The 27,260-nt window shown below is 57.3% G+C and overlaps 1 protein-coding gene across 1 annotated transcript; it reads right to left on the bottom strand.

Annotated features, from left to right (window-relative positions):
* Positions 1 to 620: 620 nt before the first annotated feature.
* Positions 621 to 14,091, bottom strand: MEX3A (mex-3 RNA binding family member A). Its single transcript, XM_058821864.1, has 2 exons — positions 13,623 to 14,091; positions 621 to 1,726 (listed from the first exon to the last, which is right to left on the bottom strand). The coding sequence occupies exons 1-2, from the start codon at positions 14,089 to 14,091 to the stop codon at positions 621 to 623; spliced, it is 1,575 nt and encodes a 524-aa protein (XP_058677847.1).
* Between the last annotated feature and the right edge of the window lie 13,169 nt (positions 14,092 to 27,260).

Here is a 27,260-nt window from a genome sequence, read left to right as displayed (position 1 = left end):
TGTTCTTCCAAATCCCTGTCATCCGTTTTCCTTTCTTTCTGTTGTTTCTTTCTGAGCTCCCAGTTGGGCCGACAACCCTGGGGGGAGGAGAGTGGGGGCTTCAAGCCAAGAAAAAGGTTGAAGGTGGCTGGAGAAAGGCTGGCAGGGCCCTCCCTGCATCCCTGCTCCCTCCCCGGTCGATCCAGGTGGCCTGGCTTGGTCATCGCCAAGAAGTCCCAATCTCACCACCATAAAAAACTGAACTAAACTGCTTTGCTTGCGAGATCCGAGTGTGCGTTCTGAGTACTTGGTTTACAAAAGACATTGCAGGCTGGAGCATTGTTCGCCCTTCAAAATTTCTGGCTTTGCTATTCATTTTAATTTTATTATTCACTTATTATTTTTTTAAAAAATAACATACATTGCTTGTAAAATAATTTCATTTCTTCTTTTTCTTCTTCTTCTTCTTCTTTAAATTAATTTATTCTTTCATTCTTTTTTTTTGTTCTTCAGATGTCATTATTATTATTATTATTATTATCATTATTATTATTATCATCATCATTTTTCTCTCATCCCACCCGCTCTCCCTTCCTACTCCCACCCCGCCCCCCCCCCCCCAATGCCCTGCTCTGTCTCTTTTAGGAAAATATTCTAATGGCCTGAGTGGCTGCCGCGTGGCAGACGGGGCACTCGGGATCAGTCCTCTCGCAGATCCTCACGGCACACTCCATGCAGAAGAGGTTGTGGCCGCAGGGCACCAGCGCGGCCGTCACCTCGCTCTCGAAGCACACCATGCACTCGCGGCTGCTGCCCACCGACGTCCGGGCGGCGGCGGGCGTGCCCAGCTTGGAGAAGCCCTGCAGGGGCTCCCCTTGCGACCGCCGCGGCAGCCCGGACAGGCCGGGCTCGGGGATGGACGAGGAGGGTGAGCGGTGCGAGTTGGGGTGGATGGCGCCGGTGCTGCTGGAGCGCTGCTGCTTCGAGAAGAGCACCGAGACGGGGTTGGTGTTCTCCTGCCCGGCCCACATCGGGGCGCCCGACTCCGGCACCCCGTAGTACAAATCCTGCTTGTTCACACCGTAGTTGGGGAAGAGGTAACCGTAATTGAAGTCGTTTTGGTCGTTCAGCCGGGGGGTCTCGTAGACGGGGTCAACGGAGCAGTCGCCGATGCAGCCCAGGCTGTTCTGGCGGAAGGTGGAGAGGGGCTTGCAGCCCGGCGCCGGCGTGTGCACCCGCCAGGCCTCCGAGTAGCGGTTCTCCATGCCGGAGTCGGGGCTGCTGGAGAGGAAGTCGTTCTCGTTGTTGTACTCCAGAATCTTGCCCGTCCTCACCGCGATGTGCGTCTCGATCTCCTCGCGGGCGCGCTCCACATTGCCCGGCGCGCCGGTGATCTCGAAGACGGGGTCCCGGTCCCGGCTGGGCGTGATGATGTAGGTGTTGGTCTGCTGCTGGATCCTCTTGATGGTGGCTCCCTTGGGGCCCACCACCAGCCCCACCACGCGGTAGGGCACGCGCACGCGGATGGTGACCTGTCCCGGCAGGGTGGGCGCGCTGCCGAAGGTGGTGCCCGCCTTGTTGCGCGAGGCCCTGATCATGGAGAAGTGCTCGGCCGCCGAGATGATCTCCCGCCGGGCCATGGCCACGTCCTCCCGCCGCCCCGTCACCATGAAGACCGGCTCCTCCCCTCGCACCGGGGTCTTGATGTAGGTGTTGGTCTTTGCCCGCAGGGCTTTGATCTTGCAGCCTTGGGAAGAGAGAGAAGAAGGCACAGCAGTTAATGAGGCTGCCCCACCAGGCCACAATCTCCTGTGCCACCTGGCAGCCACTGTGCAGGACGTGGAACAAGGGAAAGGCCCCTAACCCTGAGGGGAAATGCCAGAGGGAAGTCCACCCTCACCATTCCCAGACTCCCTCCCTGAGGGGAAATGCCAGAGGGAGGCCCAGCCTCACTATTCCCACAGACTCTCTCCCTCAGGAGTGCCATGCTCCCTCGTCCCCCAAAATGGGGATCACCATTTTGTGTGCTGCAGCCCACCACACCATCCCCCCCGACTGCCTTCCCTCAGCAGCCATCCCTAAGATCTCCCTTCCACCCACCCCAACACCACGGAGCAATGGGGGATCCACCCCAGGTGTCAGTGGTCTCCGTGACAAGGCCTATCCCCAGAGCCCCAGGGCGGCCCCCCAGTGACAATGGTCATCCTTGGGCTCTGGGGACAGGGCTGATGCCCTCATGGGGCAGCCTGGAGGTCACAGGAGAACAGAGAGATGCTGGTCCCACAGCCTGGATTGCCAATGTGGAGCCTTTGGCCACCCTGTGCCAGCTCCCAAGGGGAGTCGCCTTGACTCCAGAGGATTTTGGTACTACTGAGGAGGTTTTGGGGTGAATACCATGAACTTCAGGGGGACAAGTTTGCAGGGGAGTTGCAGAGATGCAGCACTTTGCGCCTCCCCATGGCAGATAGGGCAGGACAGCAAATGCCAGCAGAGCTAGATGGCCAAGGGTAGCAGGAGGCCAGGATTTGCTTTGGGGCTGAAACAGCAAGAAATGGGGCAGGGCTGCCCTCCTGTGAGCCCCAGAGCAGGCTGTGCAAAGACTCCTGCTCCAGGTACTCAGAGCCTCTCCTGAGATCACTGGCCAAGTGATACTTCTGTGTACCAGTACCCACACCCCAGAGCCCATTCCCCAAATCCTAGAACCCACCAAGCCAATTCCCCAGCTCCTCACAGCTCAGAAAACAGCCTTCTGCTTTCCCAAAAAGGGCAAAAGATTTTCCAGTGTGTTTTGGCTTCCAAATGATTTTTTGGAGGGTCTCGATCCAGCTGGGTGGCTTCAGGTTCCCAGATGACACCAGGATGCCATCAACAACTAAGAGTTTTTACGGATGTGGCACAGTTCTCTAAACCACACCTGGAGCCCTTCTTGCTGCTGTCCTGCCCCTCAAGAAGCCTCACTTGGTGCCCCAAGGCATTTCTGGCACCAGCTCCAGGGCAGGCTGGGGGTTCCTCTGCAGGAGGTGTGCTCTGAGCTCAGATCTCAGAGGAAAGTTAAAACCTGTGATTCTCCCGTGCAGATGAAGCGAGGTGAGCGCTTTGCTGCGGTTTCCTGAGGATTTGGGTGTCTGACAGAACCAGAGGACAAGGACACAGCACTGGGACCTCTCTGAGGTCCCCCAGCACCTCCTACCCCACCTTCCCTCCCCAGAAAAGACCATTTTCCTCTGATTCCCTGACACCAGCAGCTTTTCCTCCACACACCCCACTGACACCACACTTCAACACACAATGACCTGCAAATACTCCCTCTGCAACCACCAAATGCAGATTCCTCAACTCCTGGGCTGGGATTTTATTATTTCTACAGATCCTGATAAATAACAGCACCTATATCAGGCTGGCAGCTCAGGGCTGCCACTCATGCTCAGCCCCTCTGGAGAGACACAGGCTGGTGACATCGGGGTGCCCCCTGGGATGCCAGCAAGAGCTGAACCCACACCTGTGGCACTGGAGCAGCCTGGTGCCACAAGAGCTGGCAGAAAAAGCTCCCTGGGCTCACAGGTGCCAGGGCAGCCGCTGCATCCAGCAGTGCCTGGCGGGGAGCGCGCTCAGCCCGGCCAGCTGTGCTCACAGTGCTGGCACCGCGTGGGCACCGGGCATGGCATGGGCACGGCACCACACGGGCATGGGGCATGGCACCATGTGGGCACCGGGCATGGCACAGCAGGGGCGCAGCACTGCAGGGGCATGGGGAATGGCACCACGTGGGCACCAGGCATGGCACGGGCACAGCACTGCAGGGGCATGGGGCACAGCACAGACACGACACTGCACAGGCACAGCATGGGCACAGCATCACAGAGGCATGGGGCACAGCACCACATGGGCAGCGGGCATGGCACAGCATGGACACCAGGCATGGCACAGGCACCGGGCATGGCACAGGAAGGGCACTGCAGGGACACAGCACCGCACAGGCACCGGGCATGGCATGAGCACAGCACCGCAGGGGCACCGGGCATGGCACAGACACGGCACTGCACAGGCACTGGGCACTGCACAGCAGGGGCACGGCACTGCACAAGAACCAGGCACGGTACCATGTGGGCACCGGGCATGGCACAGGAACGGCACCACACTGCACAGGCACCGGGGACAGCACATCAGGGGCATGGAACCGCACAGGCACCAGGCACAGCACCACACGGGCACCGGGCATAGCACAGCAGGGGCACGGCACCACACAAGAACCAGGCATGGCACCTCATGGGTACCGGGCATGGCATGGCACAACACTGCACAGGCAGTGGGCACAGCACAGCAGGGGCATGGAACTGCACAGGCACCAAGCATGGCACCATGTGGGCACCGGGCATGGCATGGGCACGACACCGCACAGGCAGTAGGCACAGCATGGGCATGGAACCACATGGGTACCAGGCATGGCATCATGTGGGCACTGGGCATGGCATGGGCACGACACTGCACAGGCAGTAGGCACAGCACAGCAGGGGCACGGAACCGCACAAGCACCGGGCATGGCACCATGTGGGCACCGGGCATGGCATGGGCACCGGGCATAGCACAGCAGGGGCACGGCACCATGTGGGCATGGGGCATGGCATCACATGGGCACAGCACTGCACAGGCACTGGGCTCAGCACCACGTGGGCAGCAGGCATGGCACCACACTTGCATGGCACCACACAAGTACCAGGCACGGCACGGGCATGGCACCACATGGACAGCAGGCCCAGCACAGCACGGGCACCGTGCGAGCACCAGGCATGGCACAGCAGGGGCACTGTGCGAGCACCAGGCGTGGCACAGCACGGTCACGGCACCACACATGCATTGGGCACAGCATGGGCATGGCACCGCAGGGACACTAGGCACAGCACAGACACCGGGCACAGCACGGCACCACATGGACACTGAGCACGGCACCATGCGGGCACCATGCATGGCACAGCACAGCACGGGCATGGCACTGCGTGGACACCAGGCATGGCACAGCGCAGACATGGCACCACAGGGACACCGGGCACAGCCCTGGCCAAGTGCAGCCCCACACAGCCCCTGGCACAGCCATGAGCCCGCTGCCCCTCAGAGGGTCTTGGCAGCAGCACGGGACACACGCTGGTAAATCAGAACTTCACTGTCAACTCCCGCTGTGATTTTGAACTCCTCAGAGCCACCTCAGCTCCCCGAGCCTCATTTCCCATTTCTGGAGCAGGAATCGCTGTCTCCTGCCTTGTGCTCCCGCAAAATTCCCTCTCAGCGCTTCATATCTCAGCACTGCTGCACTCAAGCCATCCCTGAAACAGGAATTCCACATTCCTGGGGAATGGAAATGCCACAAAGAAGGATCTGGGAAAATCCCTAAATCCAAACCAAATCCACCCCTCACCAAACGCAGCGTAGCTCACGGGTTACTCCCCGGAGTTTGCACCGTGAGGTAGATTTGTGATGCTTTGTTGAGTAAAGTTTGCAAACAGCCCATGTGGAGCAGTGGTCACGCAGTGGTGTGCTGTCAGCTCCAGGAAACTCAGAGGACAGGACCTCATGGAGCCAGGCACAACTCAATTGCAGGATAAAGGACGGGACCTCATGGAGCCAGGGATAACTCAACCATAGGATAAAGGCACAACTCAACTATAGGATAAATTATAATAAATAATAAAGGTGCATCCCAAGGAGAGCTGCATAAATCCCTGAGAGGTCACCCGTGCCCTCTGCAGCCCTGGCAGGGTGGGCTGTCCCTGCCCCACTGCTGGCAGACATTTCCCTGCCCCTCTCCAGTGCTGCTCCCTCCCTCTCCAAAGAGGGAGATTCCATCTTAGGAAGATTAACCGAGATGCCACCATTTCCCCAGGGATATCACCAGAGCATCGTGTGGAAAAGACAGGGGGGTGTTCACAGCAAGCATCAAGCTGAAAATGCCTCCCTGTGCATCACCCCAGGCTGCAGGAGCTCCGTGGAATTCCGCAGTGACCCGAGCTCTGCCTCTGGAGCCAGGCTCGCTCTCCTGTGCAGAAAAGACCTCGGGCAGGCGTGTGGCATGGATGGGATTGGGGCTGAGATTGGGGCTGGCATGGGGGCTCCGTGCTGTTCTCAGCTGTGGGACAATGACAGCGTGTGGGGGACAGGGATGTGAGCCTGGCAGGACAGGAAACAATCACGGAGCCAGCAGGGAGGGTCAGGCAGGCAGAGCTGTGACAAAGGACCAGGGCTCCATGCTGGGGACAGATGGAAGGGAGCAGTGGCAAGGAATCCACATGAATGAGGGCAAATGTAAGCATGTTACACGAGCTGGAGGAGCGGGAGGGAGTTGGGCATGGAGCAAAGGTGGTGGAAATCGAGGGAGAGGCACACCCTGATGCCTCCGAGGGAGGAGGAGAATGAGGTGCGTGGGAGCAAAGCCAAAGACACCCCAAAAGGGCAAAAGGAAGGTGGGCAAGGAGAGAGCACGGCGAGAGGGAGGGGAAGGAGGATGTGGAACGGACAAAAGGACGCGTGGTGCAGTCGGTGGTGTGAGAAGGGGGGGAGGAGGGAGGGTCTCTGTGCAGGCCTGCAGACGGGAAAGCCAGCTTTGTGGAGACAGACAGATGGGGATCCTGTGCTTAAAAACAGGAGAAAATCACCTCCTAGGAAATTAGACCAACCCCAGCAAGCCCAGAGGGCTCAGCAGCCCTGACCTGGCACAGACAATGGGCAAACCATCAGCAGCCCAAATCCAGAGAACTCCACAACTTCCAGGGGTGCTGCACTGGTTTTTTACATCAGCTAAAACCAGGCTGGGCTTACATGTGATTTACTCACTTAGTGCCAAGGCTCCGGGCCCATCTCAGCCCCATCCCTGACTGCTTTGCACACTAAAAAGGGGCTGAGCCTCCTTTGAGATCCCCCTGCTCTGATGGAGCTCAGCTGGATCAGGATGTGGCCCCAGCCAGATGGGCAGCACACCCCAATGTGCTTATTCCAAACAAAATTCATCCTGCATGGGGTGGTTTTTGACACTTTCCCTTCGTGCATAACTGAAATTTGAAAACACCGTGTAACAAAGCATTTTACTCGGGGGATTATTCAAAGGAGAGGGAGGTAGAAGGGAGGGGATTGCCTGGCAGGTGGTGTCAAAATGAAGCTGAGGGAAGAAAGGGACCCATAAAAACATAACTTGGTCTATGTTCTCCTTGTTATTGCAGCACACAGACATCAGTGCGTCGATCCCTGGCAGACCCCTGCCACTTAGATTTTTATATTAAACAGAGAATTAAGCCCTTTCTCATTGTGTTTCCACAGCCTACCTTCTATTATCCTGGGTTTTGTCAATAAAGCAGATCCCAAAGCATTCCATGAAGGAGGCTGTAAGCTCAGTTCCTCCCCTCATCCTTTTTTCTCTTTAATTTCACTGATTACCAATTGACTCAAAGTAAACGTGTTTGCAAATTACCTGAGTACATCACAAACATTCCCACACAGGACCAAACCCTGGAGGAGTGGAGAGCCTCTGGCGCCCAGACCAGTCAGCTAACTGGAATTAATCCGCAGAGCAGCCATCTCTGGCTGAAAACACAGAAATAAATTGAGTCTAGACATTGCCAAGATGGGTGGTGGGGGTCAGGGGGAGATCTGGATGCACAGCCACCTTCTCTCTCTCTCTCTTTCCCCTGCATGAGGGCAACAAATCCTCAAAGAGAATGCTCCAGGAGCTTGGTTCACCTCTCCAGCTGCTCACAAGGGACACCAGGGTGCTGGATGCATCTGATCTAGCTGCCAAACCCATCCCAAATGTTCTCACTCTGAACAGCCCCAAGCCAGTGTTTGGTTTTCACAGGGTTTACCCCAAGGTGCTGCTCCATCCTTGGGCAGAGGATGATCAGAGCATGGAAGGGATGTGCCCAGCACAGCACCACGGTGACAATGCCACCAGGACAGTGCAGTGGCACACTCAGCTGTGCCTGTGGAGAAGACCCCTGAAATAATTTCACTTTGGTGTAAGTTCAGAGTTAGACCTGCTGATGACCTTCTCCTCGGTGCTGGGACAAGGCCAGACCCTGCACAGGTATATTCTGCCACTGATGCAGAGGGGAGGCTTCCACCTGGCACCAACTGGCACCTCCATGCCAGGAGCATCACCCTGACCCTGGAAGCACCAAGGGAGCTGTACCAACCACAGCAAACAGCTCCAGAGCCAACCCCAAGCTGCATCTTTTTGTTTGATCGACTGCGTCGTGGTTTTATTTTGGAAAACATACCCCACAAATCACTCCAGGTCCTGATATTTCATGTTTTCATCAGATACAAAGTAATCTCTGCAGACAAAAGCTTTTTAAGGCCTCTCCTCATTTCTGGCAAGGCGCAGATACAAATTACACCTGCAAATACCCCACCAGTCCCTTCTGGCGCTGCTAGTGGGGTGCAAGAGGGTCTAAGGGCAAATTAGAACTTGGTCCTTTTTTTCTATTGTAGTCATAAAATTGAAGAGGATCATAAAATAAACAACCCTCAGCTACCTCGGGTAAGGTGGGGCATTCTTTCCCCCGTTAACATGAAAGCCTTGTTAAAAGACAAGCACACAAAGAACTTCACAAATAAACCCTCCTGACGGCCTGTGGGGTAAGGTTTTGCTGCATCGAAAACCCGATGAAAGTGGTGTCAAAAAAAACCCCCACAAATGCACACAAAAGGACCACAACCAACCAAGTAAATCTCTTTGCACGGAGGGTTTATTGTCCTGATGATGCAAGTTGTGTTTACAAGAAGGGGAAAAAAACCACCACCCAACGCACACCATGCCAGGAAAACCAGCGACCGCCTCATTCCAGCGCGGCGATTTTACGCTTTTTCACATTGTGATGAAAGTTGTTTATGAAACAACAACAACAAAAAAAAAAAAAACCACACACACAAAGAAAAAGGGGAAAAAACAAAAAAACACTAAACAGCATCAAGCCTAGAGGCACAGACAACCCTCGTGCGGCGGAGCAAAGTTGGGAAGCGAAGCCCCCGGCGCGGAGTGGGTGTGCCCGTGGCACGGCTCGGTCCCGCACGGCTCCAGCCGAGCCGGGGCCGGGCGGAGCGGGGGAAGCGGGGCACGGCGAGCGCGGGGGGACGCGGGCAGCGAGGGAGGGGGCTGCCAGACAAAGGCGGGGGCCCCCACCCAGTGCCAGCGCCGCTTTCTTCCCCACTGCCCTAGATTCCGGGCGGCTGCGCTGCGGTTCACTCGGTCAGCGCCGCACCGGCCGCCCGAGCGCTGCGCGGGGAGCGTGCGTGGCTCCCTCGCAGAAAATTCCCTTTGTCTCCCTCTCCTCTCAGAGCCGTTCTCTCCTCCCACCTCCGGTTCAAACGGCACAAAGTCGCTGCCGCTCCGCACTTTTCCCCCCGCCGGTGCAAATTCGGAGTAATTCTCGTTAACACTTCGTAACAATCCGATACCGACTGCAAATCTTTCCCTCCCTTTCGGGCCCATCCCGAGCTGCTGGAGCAGCCTTCAGATCTCAGCAGATCGGGTGGATTTCGAGCCAAGATTTCCATGAAACAAGGAGACAAGAAGATCTGCCCCCCTCGCTGCTCCTCGGATGCTGTACATACATCCACCTCCACAGGGTGGGTGGGGGAGCTGCCATCATCAGACTTCCTCAATGGAAAAGGCTTCCTCGGACTATTTTTAAATGCTGAAAGCATTGGAGCATGTTTGGAGCTACACAAAGAACCCAATCACCTTGGGTTTAGTGGAGCCTCTTGTTATTTGACTTCACCTTGCCAAGAAAGAGCAATTTATGTTAAGATCCTCTCTCGCATAATCTCATTCCTGGTGACAACAGGCTGGTTGGAGCAGGCTGGGAGATGCTGCATCAAAGGGTGTCTGTGAGTACAGGTGACAATGGATGCTATTACTGTGATGAGACCAAGAACCCTTAGAAGGACCAAAAATCCTTAAGAGAGTCCAAAAATCCTTACAGGGAAAGTCTTATCTAGGAGTGGGCGCAGCACAAACCCCACGGCTTCTCCCGACACCTGCACACACCAGGCACACAAAGAACCAGCACCATGTCTCCCTGCCCACAACATCTGGCCTCAAACGTGCCCTTCAGCCTCTCCCCTGGCTGCAGCGACAGCCGCCCAGCTTGTCTGTGAGAGCAGGCAGAAAAGTTGGATACAAATCTTGATCTGGCTAATCCACACCCACCTCGGGTCACTTCTAGGGAAGAGCTGCAGCGCCTGATGATTTCTGCCCCTTCCTAATTTCAGTCTGCACAACCAAAACATGATGCCCTTCAGACACTCTGCATTGCTCCCAGCACCCACACCCCATCTCAGCCCACATCCCTTGATGTCCCACCATCTCCAGAAAAACCTGCTGCAAACCCCTCCAGTGCTTTGTCTTTACAATTTCATGGGCATGGCCGTGAGAGCCAGCAGAGCCATGGACAGGGTGTTGCAGGCAGGACACCCACAATGAGGGGTGGCAGGAGGAACACAAGGGCCACCAAGCTCCCTGATGTGCCACACAGGTCCCAGGGAGCACTGGCCATGCCATGGCGCACACCAGGAGGTTTGGTCACCCAAACCCAGCACAGCTGGAGTTCACACACATGCCAAGGGAAGGGAGGTGACCTGCAGGAGCCCTGACTCAGGCAGACTCACCCCTGATATGTCCCACAGAAGGACAGGCGTGAAGGTCACGGCTCCACCAACCATGCCCAGTCAAAGGGATTCTTGTGACTTCATCCCCTCCTTCTTCCTTTCCCAGTTCCCTGCCCTCCAGGTTGCAAAGCAGCCCTTGGCACATCACCCAGCTCTTTGCCATGGACCCAGGGGCACCAGCCTGGCCAGTTCCCACCAATCCCCCTTACCACAGCCCACCACCACCACCTCACCCCAGGCCAGTCTCCCACCCCAACCAGCTCGTGGCTCAAATTCAGAGCACAAAGCAGCCCCAGCACAAACTGGAGCAAGGATTCCAGCAGGCCATTGGCTCCTCCAGGGCACGTTCACAGCTCCTGGGGAAAGCAGGAGCTGCCAGGCTCAGGTCGAGTTCCTGCAGCATCCTTGCTTGGAGTGAAGCCACCCCCTCTGCCACGATTACACCTCTTCACAAACCACTCTTACAGGCATTCCAATAAAAATACATTGGGCTTGAGCATTATTTACACTTAAGTGCCTTTTCAGTGCTTTGGCAAAGTGAGGGGTGGCCTGATAGCAGGTGGAATTCCTGTGGCCAGGTCCCTGTGCCCAGATCCAGGCCTCTCATATCCACACCTGCCTGTGAGGAACACTTTAACAGATGGTTGATATTATTATGAAATAATCTGAAGGGATAGTGTGTTTCTTCAGAAAATAGTAAGTTGAAGAAAAAGCTAAACCCTGTTACCAAGTAAAGCTGTGAAATAATTTTTTATTTCATTATTACTTTTTTCCCCCTCCCTTTTTCAAGATGTTCGTCACCCTGCTCAAAGGTACCCATAAAAACAATTGTTTTCCTAGAAAACCATCTGCAGCAGGAGCAGTACTACCAAGGGATGACAATCTGGCATTCTGGGATTCCTGGTCAGGCATCCATGAGAGTCCAGGAATTAATCCCCCAGGGAGCCCCACACCCAGCTCCAGCCCCTCTTACTCCAGCCTTCTACACAAAAACAAGGCACAGGAGACAGCAGAGACATTCCTGCAGGCCTTCAGAAACAAGTGTGGGCCACGATGTGCACTGGGGTGAAGAGCCACAGCTCCAGGGACCGTGCTGAAGGAGCCCCCAGCACAGGATCCATCCCAGCCACCTCCACGGTGGGGCACAGGCTGCACCATCTGCCCCACCAGCCAAAGGAGCACAGCCACAGCTGCATGCCCCCAGCTCCAGCACGCTGACGTTTCAGCTTCCCAGATGTGGGAAAACCCTCACTCACACACACACACACACACACACAAAAAATGGTGGAAAAAATCCAGGTCTCCACGTTCCTCTCCATGGCTCTGGACACAAGAGGCACGTGCTGCGTTCTGAGCACACACCCCCTTCTCTGGAGTCTGGGGCAGCGCTGAGATCCTGCAACAAAACAGCCCTGGCACATTCCCCCTCGGTTCCGCCTGCCGAATCCTCTTTCCCAACTTTATGAAACAAAGGGGGCCTGATTCTCCATGGCCTCACACACACACCAGCGCAGAGTTGGTGCTGAGCCCCGCCGCGCCTGCAGAGCCAAGGGAGGATCAGGATCAGGATCGGGATCGGGACCAGGATCAGGATCAGGATCGGGGCCAGTGGGATCTCCTGGGCTAGACCTTCACCCCTTCCTGCCCATCTCCCCCATGAGGGCCCCCATCCCAGTGTGAACACCACAGCAGGAGCTGCTCCCTCTGCTGCAGAGACCCCGAGTTTTGGGGAGGTCAGCACCCCCGCACTGCTGCCCGCTCTCCATCCCGGAGAACCGGGACCGGCCCGTGGAACCGGACCGCGCTCCAGGGCTGGGAGCAAGCAGAGCCTCCGCAGGCCCCATTGTTCCAGCCGCACGCCCTAGCGTCAGAGATGTCCAGCACGGAGCCATTTGTGTCCCTCTCCCGTGGCTTCCCCTCGCCCACCTCAGCCCTCCTCGGGGCACTGGGGGTCATCACCCCCCGTGTGCCCCCACAAACCCCCTGCTCAGGGCCCTTCCATCCCAACCCACAGGGGAGCATCTGCCCATGGAGCCGCAGGCTCTGCCCATCGCACTTCCAGAGCGTCAAGTTACTTGTTCAGAGAAAGAAAGAAAGAAAGGAAAAAAAAAAGCCCAACACTTAGCCGCACTATTATTATTTTTTTTTTCTCTGTAGCGACACAAAACTTCTCTCGGCAGCGCCGTGCCCCAACTCCCGCAGTGCCCACGGGAGGCGCGGGGCCCCGCACCGCACACCCGGGAGTGGTGGGGGTGGGCGAGGGGTGACTTAAGAGTGGGTGTGGTATGGGGATATATATACATATAGATAAATATATATATATATGTAATTTTTTTAAAGCCCTCCTCCATTCCACCTCGCTCCGAACGGAGCCGGGAGAACAAAAGCATCACTGTGGCGGCGCGCGGGCAGCGGCTGCGGGGGGCCCACGCGGGACGGCGGCTCCCGCTCCGGGGTCCCCTCGCTCCGGGGTCCCCCCCGTGGCCGGGGGGCGGCGGGAGCAGCTCGGCAGCTCGGCTCCCAGCCGCTCCAGCGGCCGCTCGGACCGAGCCCGGCGGCACCACCACACCCCCTCCGCCCGGCCAACAAAGGGGGACTCCGAGGCGCGGGGCCGGGCTCAGCCTGCACCCCCCGCCCTTCCCCCGCCTTATTCCCAGGGTTTTTTTCCTTTCTTAAGCAGAGCGCGGTCGAGCTCGGCTCTCGGGCAGAAGCGGGGAGCGGCGCGCGGGGCTCCGGTGCCGGACAAGCCCCCGCAGCGTTCCCGCAGAGCCCCCCGTGCCACCGTTCCCCAGCACCGCCGTGCCGGGAGCGCGGCCGCCCGCCCACATCCCGGGAGCCCCGGGCTTTGTCCCCGGCGGGGCCGAGCGGCCCCGGCCCCGAACAATGGGCGGGAGGGAGCGGCGGGGCCCCGCGGCCGCGGGGGGAGTGTCCCGGGGCCGGCGAGCGGCGACACACCGGGGCACATCGGGGGGTACCGGGGGCCCGGAGCTCACCTTGCCGTCCCACGATCTCGGCCACGTGCTCGGAGCTGGGCACCGGGACGCACTCGGTGGTGTTGGAGCTGCTCTTGAGCCGCAGCTCGGCCTCCTTGTAGAGCGCGCACAACTTGGGCTCCGCCGCCCCGGCGCTGGGCGCCGCCGAGCCCTTCGGGGCCGCCGGGGGCGGCGGCGGCGGCGGCGGCGGCGGCTGCTGCGGCGGCGGCGGCGGCGGCGGGGGCTGCTGCGGCGGCGGCGGCGGCGGGTTATTGTTGTTGTTGTTGCTGTCCTCCACCAGCACCACGGCCGAGGAGGAGGAGGAGGAGGAAGGCTCGCCTAGCCCCAGCAGGCAGAGCTGGTCCAGGGCGAGCTGCAGCGCCCGGTCATCCTCAAGCAGCGCTCTGTCTTTGCCGCTCCCACCGAAACAGCCTAAATCGCCGAAACCCCCGTTCCTTTCCATTATCCCTGGGACTACCAGGCTAGGCATGGCTAACAAAGGCTTGGGAGGGGGCTGGGGGCTGGGGGGGGGGGGGGGGGGCGAGAGGAGGGGAGGGGGGGGGACACAAAGAGCTCGGGAGGGAGAAGGGAAAAAAAAAGGCAGAGAGAGAGAACGAGAGAGAGAAAAGGACCCTCCGCCCCCCGCCCCCCGCCTGGCCAAGCCCCTTTCCCGTGTAACCCGAGCCCCGCGCCCGCCGCCTCCACCGCGGTCCCCCCGCCGCCGCCCCCGCCCCCGGCCGCCGCCGCCGGGGGGTGCGGGGGGTGCGGGGGGCGCGGAGCGGAGCGCGGCCCCGCGGGGGGAAACTCTTTTGTTTGAAGGCGGCTGGGCGCTGCGGGAGCGGCCCGGCCCGCGGGCTCATGGGGGATGTAGTCCGGTGGCGGCACACCCCCGCCCGCGGCGGCGGCCACCGGGGCGGCGGGGACCGGCGGCGTGCGGAGGGGGACCCGCGGGGACACGGGTGGATGTGGGATATGGGATGGGGGGGACAGGCTGTGGCACTGCGAGGGGGATGCGGGGACCCACGGGGACACGAGTGGATGTGGGATATGGGATATGGGATGGAGGGGACCCGCTATGACACTGCGAGGGGGATGCGGGGACCCGCTGTGACACGAGTGGATGTGGGATATGGGATGGGGGGGACCCGCTGTGACACTGCGAGGGGGATGCGGGGACCCACAGGGACAGAGTGGATGTGGGACGTGGGATGGGGGGGACCCGCTGTGACACTGCGAGGGGGATGCGGGGACCCACGGGGACAGAGTGGATGTGGGACGTGGGATGGGGGGGACCCGCTGTGACACTGCGAGGGGGATGCGGGGACCCACGGGGACACGAGTGGATGTGGGCTGTGGGATGTGAGGGACCGGCTGGGACACGGTGAGGGGGCTCCAGGGGACCCGCGGTGACACGAGTGGAGAGGCACCCACGGTGACAGGGGTGGAGTGAGGTGTGGGGATCGCTGGGACACGGAGAGGGGGATGGTGTGGGGACACACATCGTGCAGAGGGTACACACGCTGTGTCACACGTGGAGGGGCTGCAGGGGGACATGCCATGACATGGGGATGGGGACTGGGGGGTCCCTTTGTGACACGGACTAGGGAGGTGCAAGGGGACCAACCATGGAGGGGACGGCGGGGAAGCCACCGTGACCCGGCTGGAGGATGATGCACATCCAGGCGTGCCCAGGTGTCCCAAGCCGTGGCCAGATGTGCACACACAGAGGAGCACAACCCCAAAACACAGATGTGTTCCCCAAAACACAGATGTGCACCCCAAAACACAGATGTGCACCCCAAAACGCAGATATGCCATGTCGTGGGTGGAAGGGTTTGAGATGGGAGCGCTGTGCCATGGGTGGGTGGGCTGCAGTGGGATTTCCCTGTGTCACATGTGGAGGGGACTCCTTGGGGACCCACCATGCCCTGGGTGGGTGTAGGGGCTACATGGAGACCCACGGGGACACAGCTGTAGGGGCTGCATGGGGACCCACTGTGGGTTCCATGAGTGGCTCTCTGTGCACACCCTGCCAGAGAAGGGTCCCAGGAATGAGGGGTCTGTGAGGGGACCCACTGGGTGCACCCAGCATGGAGGGCCATGAGTGGAAGGGGTCTCTGTGGACACCCACCTTGTGCCTCACACTGTGGAGGGGTCATGGGTGAAGCAGAGTTTGTGTGGGGACCTGTTGCTGCCCACTCCTGAGGGGTGTTACAGGGGTGTCCAGGGCTGGGATCCATGCAGAGACCCACAGGGACTGGGTTGGGTTTTACCACTGGGATCCATGCAGAGACCCACAGGGACTGGGTTGGGTTTTACCACTGGGATCCATCCAGAGACCCACAGGGATTGGGTTGGGTTACACCACTGGGATCCATCCAGAGACCCACAGGGATTGGGTTGGGTTACACCCCTGGGATCCATCCAGAGACCCACAGGAATTGAGTTGGGTTTTACCACTGGGATCCATCCAGAGACCCACAGGGATTGGGTTGGGTTACACCACTGGGATCCATGCAGAGACCCACAGGGATTGGGTTGGGTTACACCCCTGGGATCCATCCAGAGACCCACAGGGATTGGGTTGGGTTACACCCCTGGGATCCATCCAGAGACCCACAGGAATTGAGTTGGGTTTTACCACTGAGATCCATCCAGAGACCCACAGGGATCCCTGGGAGGAGTGGTGGCTCAGCAGGGACACCTTGGGGACAGGATAACAGGGCACCAGGGTCAGCAGGATGGCACAATGGGGCAGGACCCCTCTCCCATGGACAACGAGCTCACTGCTTTGTCCTTGTGAAAAAGGACATGGCCTTCCAAAAGGGCTCCCCACAAACACGAGGACTTCAATCTTGCAATGGGAAGACCCCTGACACAGCCACAAGCATTGAGAGAAAATACTGCACGTCCACCAGGCCTGGGAATGATGGAAACAAGAAGGGGGAGCCCCCCCAGCCCCCCAGGCCTTGCAGAGGCTCCAGGCTCGGTGAGGCTGCTGGGGCTCAACTCCCCACCCTTGGCTCTGTGCCCCAGCCAAGCCCCCTCCTGCAAACTGGGAATGCTGGGGGGGAGCCGTGGGACAGCCCTGCTCCCGGGCTGGCCTTTCTCATTGAAATGAGGAGGATTCAGCGCCGGGGGAAGGAGGGAAGCATTGACAATCGCTCCCCAGCTCCCAGGCAGCCGCGCTGGGCGCTGAGCGTGTGAGCGCGCCGTTCCCCCCTCGCCCCTTTCTTCTCTTTGAATCAAACCAGATGTCTCCCATGAAATGAGATTGCCGGAGCTCACACTGGAGAGGGACAATGCAGAAAGGGATGCGAGGCTCCCGCCGAGCCACACCGCGCTGCGCAGCGCTGGCAATGAACGCGGGGTGGTGGCACCGCTGCCTTGTCACCAGGGCTGGACCTTCCACCCCCTCCACACCGCATCCTGTGCAGATTTGCTCTCTCTGTCTCTGGGATCCTTACGGGAAGGTTTTTTCTTCCCCCCCCACCTCTCCTTTCTGGGTCTACCAGCAGAAGATCTCAGCTGCGGCTAAACTCGGCAGATGGGGCAGCCAGCACAAGGAGATGGCTCATCCACTGACTCAGCCGGTAAGGTGCTGCCGGAGCTCTCCCTGTGAGTTTGCCCAGGCACTTTGGGAAGGGGGAATTTTTTTCTTTCAGTTTGTTTTAGGCATCCAGGTTTGCCTGATGTGCGGTACAAACTCAGGGAGATGCTGGGAGGGGCAGGGCCCCTCTGCGCAGGAGCCGCGCTGTGGGTTGGAGCTTGTGCATAAAAAAGAGGGGAAAAAGTAAAGTTAAGGGCAGGAGAATCCCTCTACTGATGTGTTTCATGCAGCTCATTTTCGTCAGTGTCCTGAATTGGGATTTATTTCTTTTTTCACTGTTGTGTGGTGATGGGAGTCCAGAGAGCGGCAGTTTGGGATGTTTTCCTTTGTGGCAATTTGGGATATTCCTTCCTCTAAGAGTTTGTCTGTCTGTATTGGGATGTGTTGGATGATGGTTCTACAGGGCACACACACATCCCATGGCAAGTTTTAACACAGGCACTTGGCTGGGTGTGCCCCATTAAATGGCCAAAAATGTGCATTTAATGCACATGGACGTTCACACACACACACACTGCTGGTTCCCTTCACACACCTGCTGGCTGTGGCTCACACTTACAACCAGGTGAAACCCTGGTGTGTGTGTCTGTGTAAGCACGTGTTACAGGTGTAACACACAGAATTATGTACACTGAAATATCCCATAAACCACACGTGTTCATGTATGAGGTATTTGTGTGCACACAAGTCTCCATGCAGGGAGGTCCCAGTGTGGGTGAGGATTGTGTGCCTGCCCATGTGCTGGTGGTGGGAATTTAAAGGTGTTCTGCCCTGTAAATTCTGGACTTTTCACTTGTCCAGGTTGGATTTTATGCATGAGGCTGGTAGCAATGCCTGCTCTGGAGGCAGCACCTCATTTTAGGGACATGGTTTTGCTTCCACCTCCATTTTAAGTTCTGGCATGGAGGTCCTGGGAAAAGAAAGTGCTCCTGGAAATCAGAAAGTGAAAGGAAAAAAGGGAAAAACTGTGGACCTCCAGCTCTGAGCATTCCAGCAGCATGAGCCAGGCCCAGAAATGACCAAACTGACTAAAAAGTTTGTGTGACTCAAAAAAAAAAAATTTGAAAATTTAGTTTCTTCTCATTTGCCTTCTCCTGGGGCTGTCGGATTTCACTCTGGTTACATCACCTTGCTTTTCTGCACAGCCACAAGGTCTAGAAACTTACTTTAAAAACCAAAAATTCATACTCAGGCAGATTCACATGACTCACAGAGCTGGGAATTTAAGGCAACCAGAAACGCTCCTAGGAAAAAAAAAAAATCACAGGAATTGGCAACATGGGCAGTGACTAATCCTGATGGGTCCCTGATAGCAGCATCTCTCAGTTCATACAATATTTTGGGGGCGTAGCTGGGCTACAACCAAGACTTTGATCCTCTTCCCAGTGATAGCAGCTGCTTGGGAATGATCTGAGCTCCCGTCTGGCATCGCTGCCTCTGGGGAAGCTGGATTTCAGGAGTAATTCAGGTTAAAGTTAGCTCTGCCAGGTGGCTTGGAGCTGGAGTAGGTCATAGGGGCTCACGGGGGGCTGGATCATTCCCAGCTCCATGGATGGAGAGGTAGAAGGTTCTTTTTGGGGGGCAGGCAGTGCTGGGTTGCGAGTGAGGATTTCACCATGGGTGTAGTCTCTGCACAGCTCTATCCACTCAGCGAACACCCCGCCGAGGGTTTGGCAGAAACTCAGTGTTTCTAGTTAAAAAGCGGGTATTTCCAAATGTTTTAAAATCCACATCCTCGAATTACTGTCAGAGGGGGGAAAAAAAAGTATTAATTAAAGCCAGGGACGGCGGCTCGGAGCGGAGAGGTTGGGATCAGGCAGAGGCATCACGTGCCCCTTGCCGAGGCAGGAGGCTGCAGAACGATCAAAGAAAAGGGAGAAACTGCAAACTGCAGCTGCTGCCGGTGCCAGAGCCATCGGGGAGGGGTGGCCGGGCACCAGGGCTGGTGACAGAAAGTTCTGTGGGAGGCAGGAATAAAGCTGACACTGACTGAGGAGGTGCCAGCAGCCTGTCCTCAGGCAGAACTGAGAGTCACCACCAAGAGCTAACGCAGGGAGAAACTTTCTGGATGAATTTGTGTCCTCGATGTGAAGGCGAATTTGGCGCTTCCCAGGGCTGCATCCCCCTGCCCGCCGACAGGACACAAGCCTGGGGAAAAGGTGGCAGCTCCTAGGAAAGGTTTGATGCTGTGGAGGCATCCCACATCCCATGGTCTGAGGTGATGGGGAGGACAGGGGGACCAAACACCTGCTTGGAACCAGGACACTTTTTTTAGGCTTTTCTTCATTTTCATCTTGCATAGAATCATAGAATATCCTGAGGTAGAAAGCTCAAGCTGGGAAACCATCACCACGAGTGCTTTGAGACCTCATCTCCTTGTCCCTGGACAGGTCATTTCAAGAACTGCTCAGGCGCACGTGAAACTGAAGTACCCCAAATGCTGGGAGGCTCTAAGGGCTCCCTCCCACTCTGAGCCCACGTGCTGGCCATTCCCTGTAGGACACAGATCAGGGGGGACTCCATGGAGGCCAATCCACCTGGGATGTCCCTCCATCCCTGTCTGTGTCCATACAACTCATCTGCTGCCTGTTGGCAGTAAACCTCTTTGCTTTGTCGATGGGACTGGCAGCAAGAGGAGTCTCACTATCCGTGCAAGGATCCTGAAGTGCTTTGCAAACATTTGTTAATTAAGCTGTTCTATGAGATAAGTAAATTAGCGCAAAGCCTGATCCAAAGCTCCTTGAAGTCCATTGGTTTTGGTGAGCCCAGGTCCATGGGATCAGGCCCAGGAGAGCAGCTTTTAAAACCCCTCAATTTTGTTAAGAGCTCAGCATATTGGCTGCAGATGGGTGCTAAGCTACAGGGACAATCTGGCGCTGGGATGGCGGTGCCGCACCCTTGGCAGGCTTGGTGTGTTCATAACGTGGAGGGTTTGCATCTCTAGTCACCAGGGGTTTGTTTGTAAAACCTGCTCTAAGGTTGCTGAAGAAACTTCTGCTGAAATCTGGGTAATTTTTGGTCTGGGGTCAAAAGGGGGTGCTCAATTTCAAGGTCACACTCTCCCCTTATTCCTGCTGCGTATACATGTAGTTCATTTTCCAAGGAACATGCTTTCCTCCTGTTGGAATCCCATCTCCTGCAAGCAGATAATTCCCAATTTCAATTTCTAGACCACCAGAATCACCATGAGTTTCCTTGAGTATATCCCTTTTTGAATTTTGTCCAGGGGCACGTTGGGGTTTTGGCACTCACCTGTGTCTGAACCTCCAGAAATCAGTCCAGGAATGCCACAGATCAGCTCTGTGAGCATCACACCCACCGTGGTGCCAGTGGGGCTGGGTTCCTGCATGTGCTCCCTCTGCCTCTGCCTGCCTGCTGCATCCATCACTCAGATGCTTCCTGGACATGTCAAGCCCGAGGCCCATGTGTTGGCCAGATGGTCCATGTGTGCCCAGCAGATCCAACACGTCCAGGATGTGTTCATTGTCAAGCTGTGCAGCGCATGTGCACGTATTTCTGTCCAGGAGATCTTGGAGGGGAACACTTCTCCATCCCAGGGACTTGCCTGTCTCCTGTTATCCTGAAAAATGAACCCTCTCTGTAAGGAGCCACATGAGAGAGAGGGATGGGCCGTGTTCTGAGGACAAAGGGAAGTGGTTTCAAACCAAAAAGAGGGGAGATTTATGTTGGTATTAGGAGGAAATTCTTCCCTGTGAGGGAGGTGAAGCCCCATCCCTGGAAGTGTTCAAGGTTGGATAGGGCTTGGGATAGTGGGAGGTGTCCCCACCCATGGCAGGGGGGTGGAACTTGATGAGCTTTAAGGTTGTGTCCAACACTACTCATCCCAAGATTCTGTGATTCCATGAATTCCAGTTTTAAGACAGGAATGTGAGTCATGGAGTCAAACCAGCTTGCACTAGGTGCAGCAAGACTGGCACTGGCATTTCCGTGAGCTGCACAAGAGCTCCCTCAGCACAGTCACATCTTCCCACTTGGAGGCTCAGTGCACCCACTTTTAATGCTCTTTCTAGTTATGAGTTATTTTAAATGAAAACAGGGCAAGTTTATAGGAGGGGTGATGCCCAATGACATCCCATTCTTTCAGGAACATGGATGTGGGTGGTGTTGGCTATTTTTAGCCAAAGAAGGCCAACAAAGAGTTTTGAAGCATGGATTTTTTTTTTTTTTACCTTTTATCTGGGTGGTTTTGTGCTGTTTATAAATCTCAGGTGGAGTTGGCATGCACGATCCTCAAGTCTTTTGTGTCTTTCTAAGCAATTTGATTGAAGTCATGCAGCAGGTGCAGGGCACAACCTTTCAGGTATGATTGTCACACAGGGTGTGGTGTAGTCCAGAGATCCAGCATCCTGTTTTTCCTCCTCTGGACAAGTGCTATCACTCCAATTTTGTGCAGAAGCACTTCCCCTGTCTCACTGCCTCACTTTTCCCCATCATATTCCGCACCGGTCGTTGCACATTTTGACAGAGATGAGGAAAGTCATTACGTTGCAGGTGATGCCTCCTTTCCAGGGAGGCTCTAATCATCCTGTCGTGCTCCAGAGCTCTTCCTGTCGCTGCTAATTTTAGTCTCCTGGTGGAAGTTGCTGCCGGGTGCTCGGGCTGGGATGGAGCCTGAGCCATGCAGGTGTGTTGCAATCCTAATTCTGCTCTGGCATCCTGCACAGCCTGGCAGTCTGGCTGTCAGACCTGGCTGGGAAAAGTCTAAGGAACACATCTCAGCACTTTTTTAGCTGTTTTTCACTTGCTTATGCCAGTCTAAGGATGGTTGATGCCTCTCCAGAAGCACAGCAGAAACAGTGGGGACCTGGTTTTCCGAACAGCTCAGTCTCATGCAGGCACCTAAACTCAGAGCCAGGTTTTCCCAGGTGTTCACATCCTGGTTCTGCCTGTCTGGGCAGGCTCCTGTGGGAATGCTGAGCGATTCTGAGAGAGCAGGTCCCTGCTCTGCCGTGCAGAGGAGACCTTGTCAGCACAGGGGCTTTGGGCACAAGCAAGCGGGTGACGCTGTCAGGTCTTTGCATTGATTTTCCCTCTGCAGTTCCAGATCCTTCTGGGAGCATCTCACAGCTTGAGAAGAGGGTGTTTTATCGTGGCTCTGGGCTCAGCCTTGCACTGCTCTGCTCTGGACCCTGCTTTTGGAGGTGTAGGTTGATGAGTGGGACACAATGAGAGAGAACAGAGCAGAGGGACCCAGGGAAGCTGTGGCTGCCCCATCCCCTTGGCTGCAACCAAGTTCTAAGGGGACTTAAATCTCATTTTGTCCCAGCCCCTCCCATGGGCAGGGACACCTTCCACTATCCCAGGTTGCTCCAAGTCCTGTCCGACCTGGCCTTGGACACCTCCAGGGACGGGGCAGCCACAGCTTCTCTGTGCCAGGGCCTCCCCTCCCTCACAGGGAACAATTTCCTCCCAATATCCCATCTAACTCTGCCCTCTGGAAATGGGAAGGCATTCCCCCCTGTCCTGTCCCTTCAGGCCCTTGTCTAAAGTCCCTCTCCAGCTCTGTTGGAGCCCCTTCAGGCACTGAAAGCAGCTCTAAGGTCTCCCTGGAGCCTTCCCTTCTCCAGGCTGAATTGGAGCACATTAAAAGTTTCTCAGAGTTCTCTTCACCTCTGCCTCCCAGGGGTTAACAGTCCTGGAATTACTCTGATTTCTAGGTTAAAAACTGGGAGGAACCAGGTTTTTGTCTAGCCTGGCACAGACTCCTGCTCTCAACCCACCTCAGTTTTGCCCGGGCATCACCACCACCACCACCACCACCACCACGTGCTGCTGCACCGAGCACACAGCGAGGCAGAATCAGGCCCTGAGCCAATTTACCCCTTCTTCTTATCAGTCTAGACATCCTCATTATCCAGATAAAAGTCTGATCCCTCCCTGAATCCCACTAAGCCCCTGCCTGTGCAGCACTGAAGGCAGAGGGCACTCGCCCTCAGCCAGGACTCCCCTGTGGGTGGGAGATGCCGCCCCCAGCCCAGCTCTGAGCTGGGAGCAGGGCACAGGGTGAATGTGCATTATTCCCAGTGCTTTCCCAATTACAAGTCATTACTAATGCTTTTATTACCATTATTTAATAGATGGTGTTAATTATTATTATTAATTTGCTTTAAAAGCAGCGTTTCCATAGCAACAGGGAGATGTGTGCTGCTTTTCAGGCACATCAAGTGGACACTTTCCCATCTCTTCCCCAACGGGCTGGCAGCCTGCTGCAGGGCTGGGTGATGGAGGGGGCTGTGCTTTGGGCCATCCAGGGAAGATGAGAGCACCATCTCTGTCGCTGGAGAGTCCCTGGTGCCATCACAGAGCTCCTGTGGGACGCAGACTTTGTGCCTAAACGCTGCAGGTGCCCCAAGAGAGAAGAGCAGGTGTGGTGATGTTTGTGCCTCGGTGGGACCCAGGAGTGAAGGTGTCAATTCCCACATTGCTGATTCCCTGGGCTCCCTCAGAAAGTGCTTTGTCTCCTTTTATGTTTTCCAGTCAGCTGCAGAAGGAGCAGGGCTTGGAAGCCAGGCTGGAGTGCAGCAGACCTGGCTGCAGGAGGGCTGCAGTGACCTGGGGGCTGCTGCTGCTGTGCAGGGAAGCTCTGAGCCTCAGCAGGTGCTGCTGTGGTTCCAGGGGTGATGCAAGAACCATCCAGGATGCCCAGGTGCCACTTCTCAGTCCAGGTATCCCTGTGGTCAGAGGGAAACACAGAGGTTGGTGCTGGTTCTCCTGGGGTGTGGTGAAAGCTTTGCCAAGGCTGGGAAGTGCTCTCTGCTTTGAAAATTTACACACTAAAGGGGTTTAAACACTGAACTCATGTTTAAATTTGGCCTCTGACCCTGTGCCTTCACCCCACACTGCCACATCCACTCCTCCCAGGAGGGATGTGCCTCATGCACAGCTTCTGGGGTGTCATTTGATGGGGACTGTGTCCTTGTGAAAGAAGTTTACAGCAGAGGAGCTGCAAGTGCCCAAGGTCAAGCTCAGCCAGGAGAGGTCTGTCAGGGCGTGTTCTGAGCCCCAGCACTGCTCAGGGAGAGCCCAAACCCAGCGATCCCTCCAAAACAAGCTGGAACACTTAATTGCTGCCAGCCAGAACACAAGGCCCAGCACTGCAGAGCCCAGGGGGGACCACGGCTCCATCTGCCCAACCTAAAGAGTCCCTGGAGGGCTGGAGCCAGACATGCTGTCACCTTATCCTGGTCCAGGTGGCCCCGAGGGCTGCTCCGGGAGCAAACATCCCCACCCCGGCTGGGTGCCCTGCCTCTGCCTCCTGCTGGCAGCTCATCTCCATCTAACTCACCCACTGCTTTCTGCGCTGCCAAATCCATCGCGCTCATGGAGGCTCCAAAAGCCAAATCCTCCACCCAGCAGCTCCTCAGTGCTGTTTGGAAGTTGCAGCCTTAAGGAGGTGACAGCAGTGACGCCAGGACAAGCAGCAGCACTCAGGGCACTTGCTGTACAGCTAAAGGCACTTGCATCCTACCCCATTCCAGTTCACCCTGCTCTCCTGGCTTCTGTGGGGCTGGGAGAGGGCATTACCCAGCTCAACCCTGCAGAGCAGCTTTTTTGGGGTCAGAAATGTGGGTGGCAGGTGGCTGGCACAAAGCCTGGTGTCACTGTCACCCCCCATGCCAGCCCGCAGGGTTCGGGGGGCTCTGGCTGCCCTGATGCGGGTCGGGGGGTGCAGGGATGTGCAGATGGGACTGGTGGCACTGCGGGGACATCCTGCAGCCAGCTCGGGCTGCACAAAAGCTGCCGAGCGAGCCCGCGCCTCCCCCTGCTCCTGGAGAAGTGAAGAAACACAAAAGAGAGAAGGCAGGAGGGCTGGGAGCGGTGGGAGAGAGGGAGGGAGGGAGAATCCCCCGTGCCCGGAGCTAATCCCAGCTCCTCTAGGAGAGGGATCTCGAATAACAAGCGGCCGTGGTCGAGGCCAGATGGATTTGATTTAATAACAAAGCAGGGGGGCTTGGGATGGTTTCGGAGCCTGGGCAAGCAGCACAGAGCCGGCCCGGCGGTGTAAACCCGAGCGGGGGCTGCTTCCCAAAATGCCGGGATTGCCTCGGCTGTGGGGACAGCCCGGAGCTCCCCCAGTCCTGGCCATGTGTGGGGCACGGGGGCTCCGGGTTTGGCACATGCACACAGCCAGCAGGGAGAGGGGAAGGGGATTGGGAGGCTATTCCCGAGGTTTCCACAGCCCCAGCCTGGGGGGGGTCTCACCACCCAGTGCTGCCCTGGGCTCAGACCCCTCTATGGAGCACAGGTCCTGCTTTGGCAAATCCAGGAGACCCCCAAGTGGCTGAAGCCTCCTACTCTTTGGTTTCAGCATCCTGGAGGCAGGGAGGTGTCTCAGGACAGTGTCACCCTGCTGCCCTGGGCTCAGACCCCTCTATGGAGCACAGGGCAGCTGTTGGTTCTGTTTTGGCAAATCCAGGAGACCCCCACATGGGCTGAAGCCTCCCACTCCTTCATTTCAGCGTCTCGGGGGCAGGGAGGTGGCTCAGGACAGTGTCACCGTGCCCCTGAGCCGTGCCAAAGGAGGAGAGGGGGGACACCCAGGGCAGCAATGCTGATCCCAGGTGCTCCCCTGCTCCTGCCTCAAATTCCACCTTGGGTTTGCCCTGGAGAGGGTGGGTGAGCACAGGGAGGAGTTTCCAAGAATTCAGCATTTGGGCAAAGACCCTCCCAAGCTGCTGAGGCCCCTCCTGCCCTTTTAAGACACACGTGGCCCTGTTCCTGACCCTGTTGGCAGGAGATGCGGTGAGCACCTTGGGCTATGCCTTGGAGCAGCACCGAGCCAGCACCAGCAGGTGGGTGCTGGCCACCATCTGGCTGGAGCAACACCAAAATCTCGCTGTTCATTCATTCATTCATTCATTCATTCCTGTCCCTCCCCCTCGGTCCTCTGGGATGCTCCAAAGGCGACAGCCCTGTCACTGGCAGGGCTGTGGTGAGTGGAGCAGCACCACGCTTGCCACGTCTGCCAGTTGGTGCTGGGGCCAGCAGCTCCCTGGAGATCTGGTTTCTGGAAACCGGAGCAGCCCCGAGCGGCGGGAGGTGCCGCCAGCCCGACACCTGCGGCAGCCCAGCCTGCCCCGCTCCATGCCCAGCGCCTGGCGCCGTGCCGGGGGAGCAACGGGATCCCGGCCTTGGGCAGGGGCAGGAGGGCTGATTGCTGCTCAGGGGATGCCAGGGCTGCCCACAGGAGGGCTGAATTCTGCTCAGGGGGATGCCAGGGCTGTGCCTGCAGCAGGGCTGATTTCTGCCTGGCAGGAGCAGGAGGGCTGATTGCTGCTCAGGGGATGCCAGGGCTGTGCAGGGCTGATTTCTGCTGGGGGGATGCCAGGGGGGCCCACAGGAGGGCTGAATTCTGCTCAGGGTGATGCCACGGCTGTGCCCGCAGCAGGGCTGATTTCTGCTTGGCAGGAGCAGGAGGGCTGAATTCTGCTCAGGGGATGCCAGGGCTGTGCCCACAGCAGGGCTGATTGCTGCTCAGGGGGATGCCAGGGCTGTGCAGGGCTGATTTCTGCTCTGGGGGATGCCAGGGGTGCCCACAGGAGGGCTGAATTCTGCTCAGGGCTGTGCCCACAGCAGGGCTGATTTCTGCTCAGGGGATGCCAGGGCTGTGCAGGGCTGATTTCTGCTTGGGGAGATGCCAGGACTGTGCCCACAGGAGACATGGTTGTTCATCAAGGGGATGCTCCCCCGATGTTCCCCCCATGTTCCCCCAATGTTGCCCCCAATATTCCTCCAATGTTCCCCAATGTTCCCCCCATGTTCCCCCCCATGTTCCCCCCATGTTCCTCTCATGTTCCCCCAATGTTCCCTCCATGTTCCCCTGATGCTCCCCTGATGTTCCCCCCATGTTTCTCCCCATGTTCCCTCAATGTTCCTTCCATGTTCCCCCGATGTTCCCCCGATGTTCCCCCGATGTTCCCCCGATGTTCCCCCCGTGTTCCCCCCATGCTCCCCCCCAATATTCCCCCCTATGTTCCCCTGACGTTCCCCCAGTGTTCCCCCAATGTTCCCCCCATGTTCCTCTCATG

This window comes from Ammospiza caudacuta, chromosome 30, assembly GCF_027887145.1.
Source record: "Ammospiza caudacuta isolate bAmmCau1 chromosome 30, bAmmCau1.pri, whole genome shotgun sequence".
In the NCBI taxonomy this organism is placed as follows: domain Eukaryota; kingdom Metazoa; phylum Chordata; class Aves; order Passeriformes; family Passerellidae; genus Ammospiza; species Ammospiza caudacuta.
Note: the sequence above shows the minus strand (reverse complement) of the source record. Positions and strands in the feature narration are given on the sequence as shown.

Bases quoted from the DNA above. Each gene is read 5' to 3' on its own strand.
- MEX3A (XM_058821864.1), bottom strand. From the start codon at position 14,091: ATGCCTAGCCTGGTAGTCCCAGGGATAATGGAAAGGAACGGGGGTTTC. The intron at 1,727-13,622 runs GTGAGCTCCGGG...TCTCTTCCCAAG, and splicing joins CGAGATCGTGGGACGGCAAG to GCTGCAAGATCAAAGCCCTG.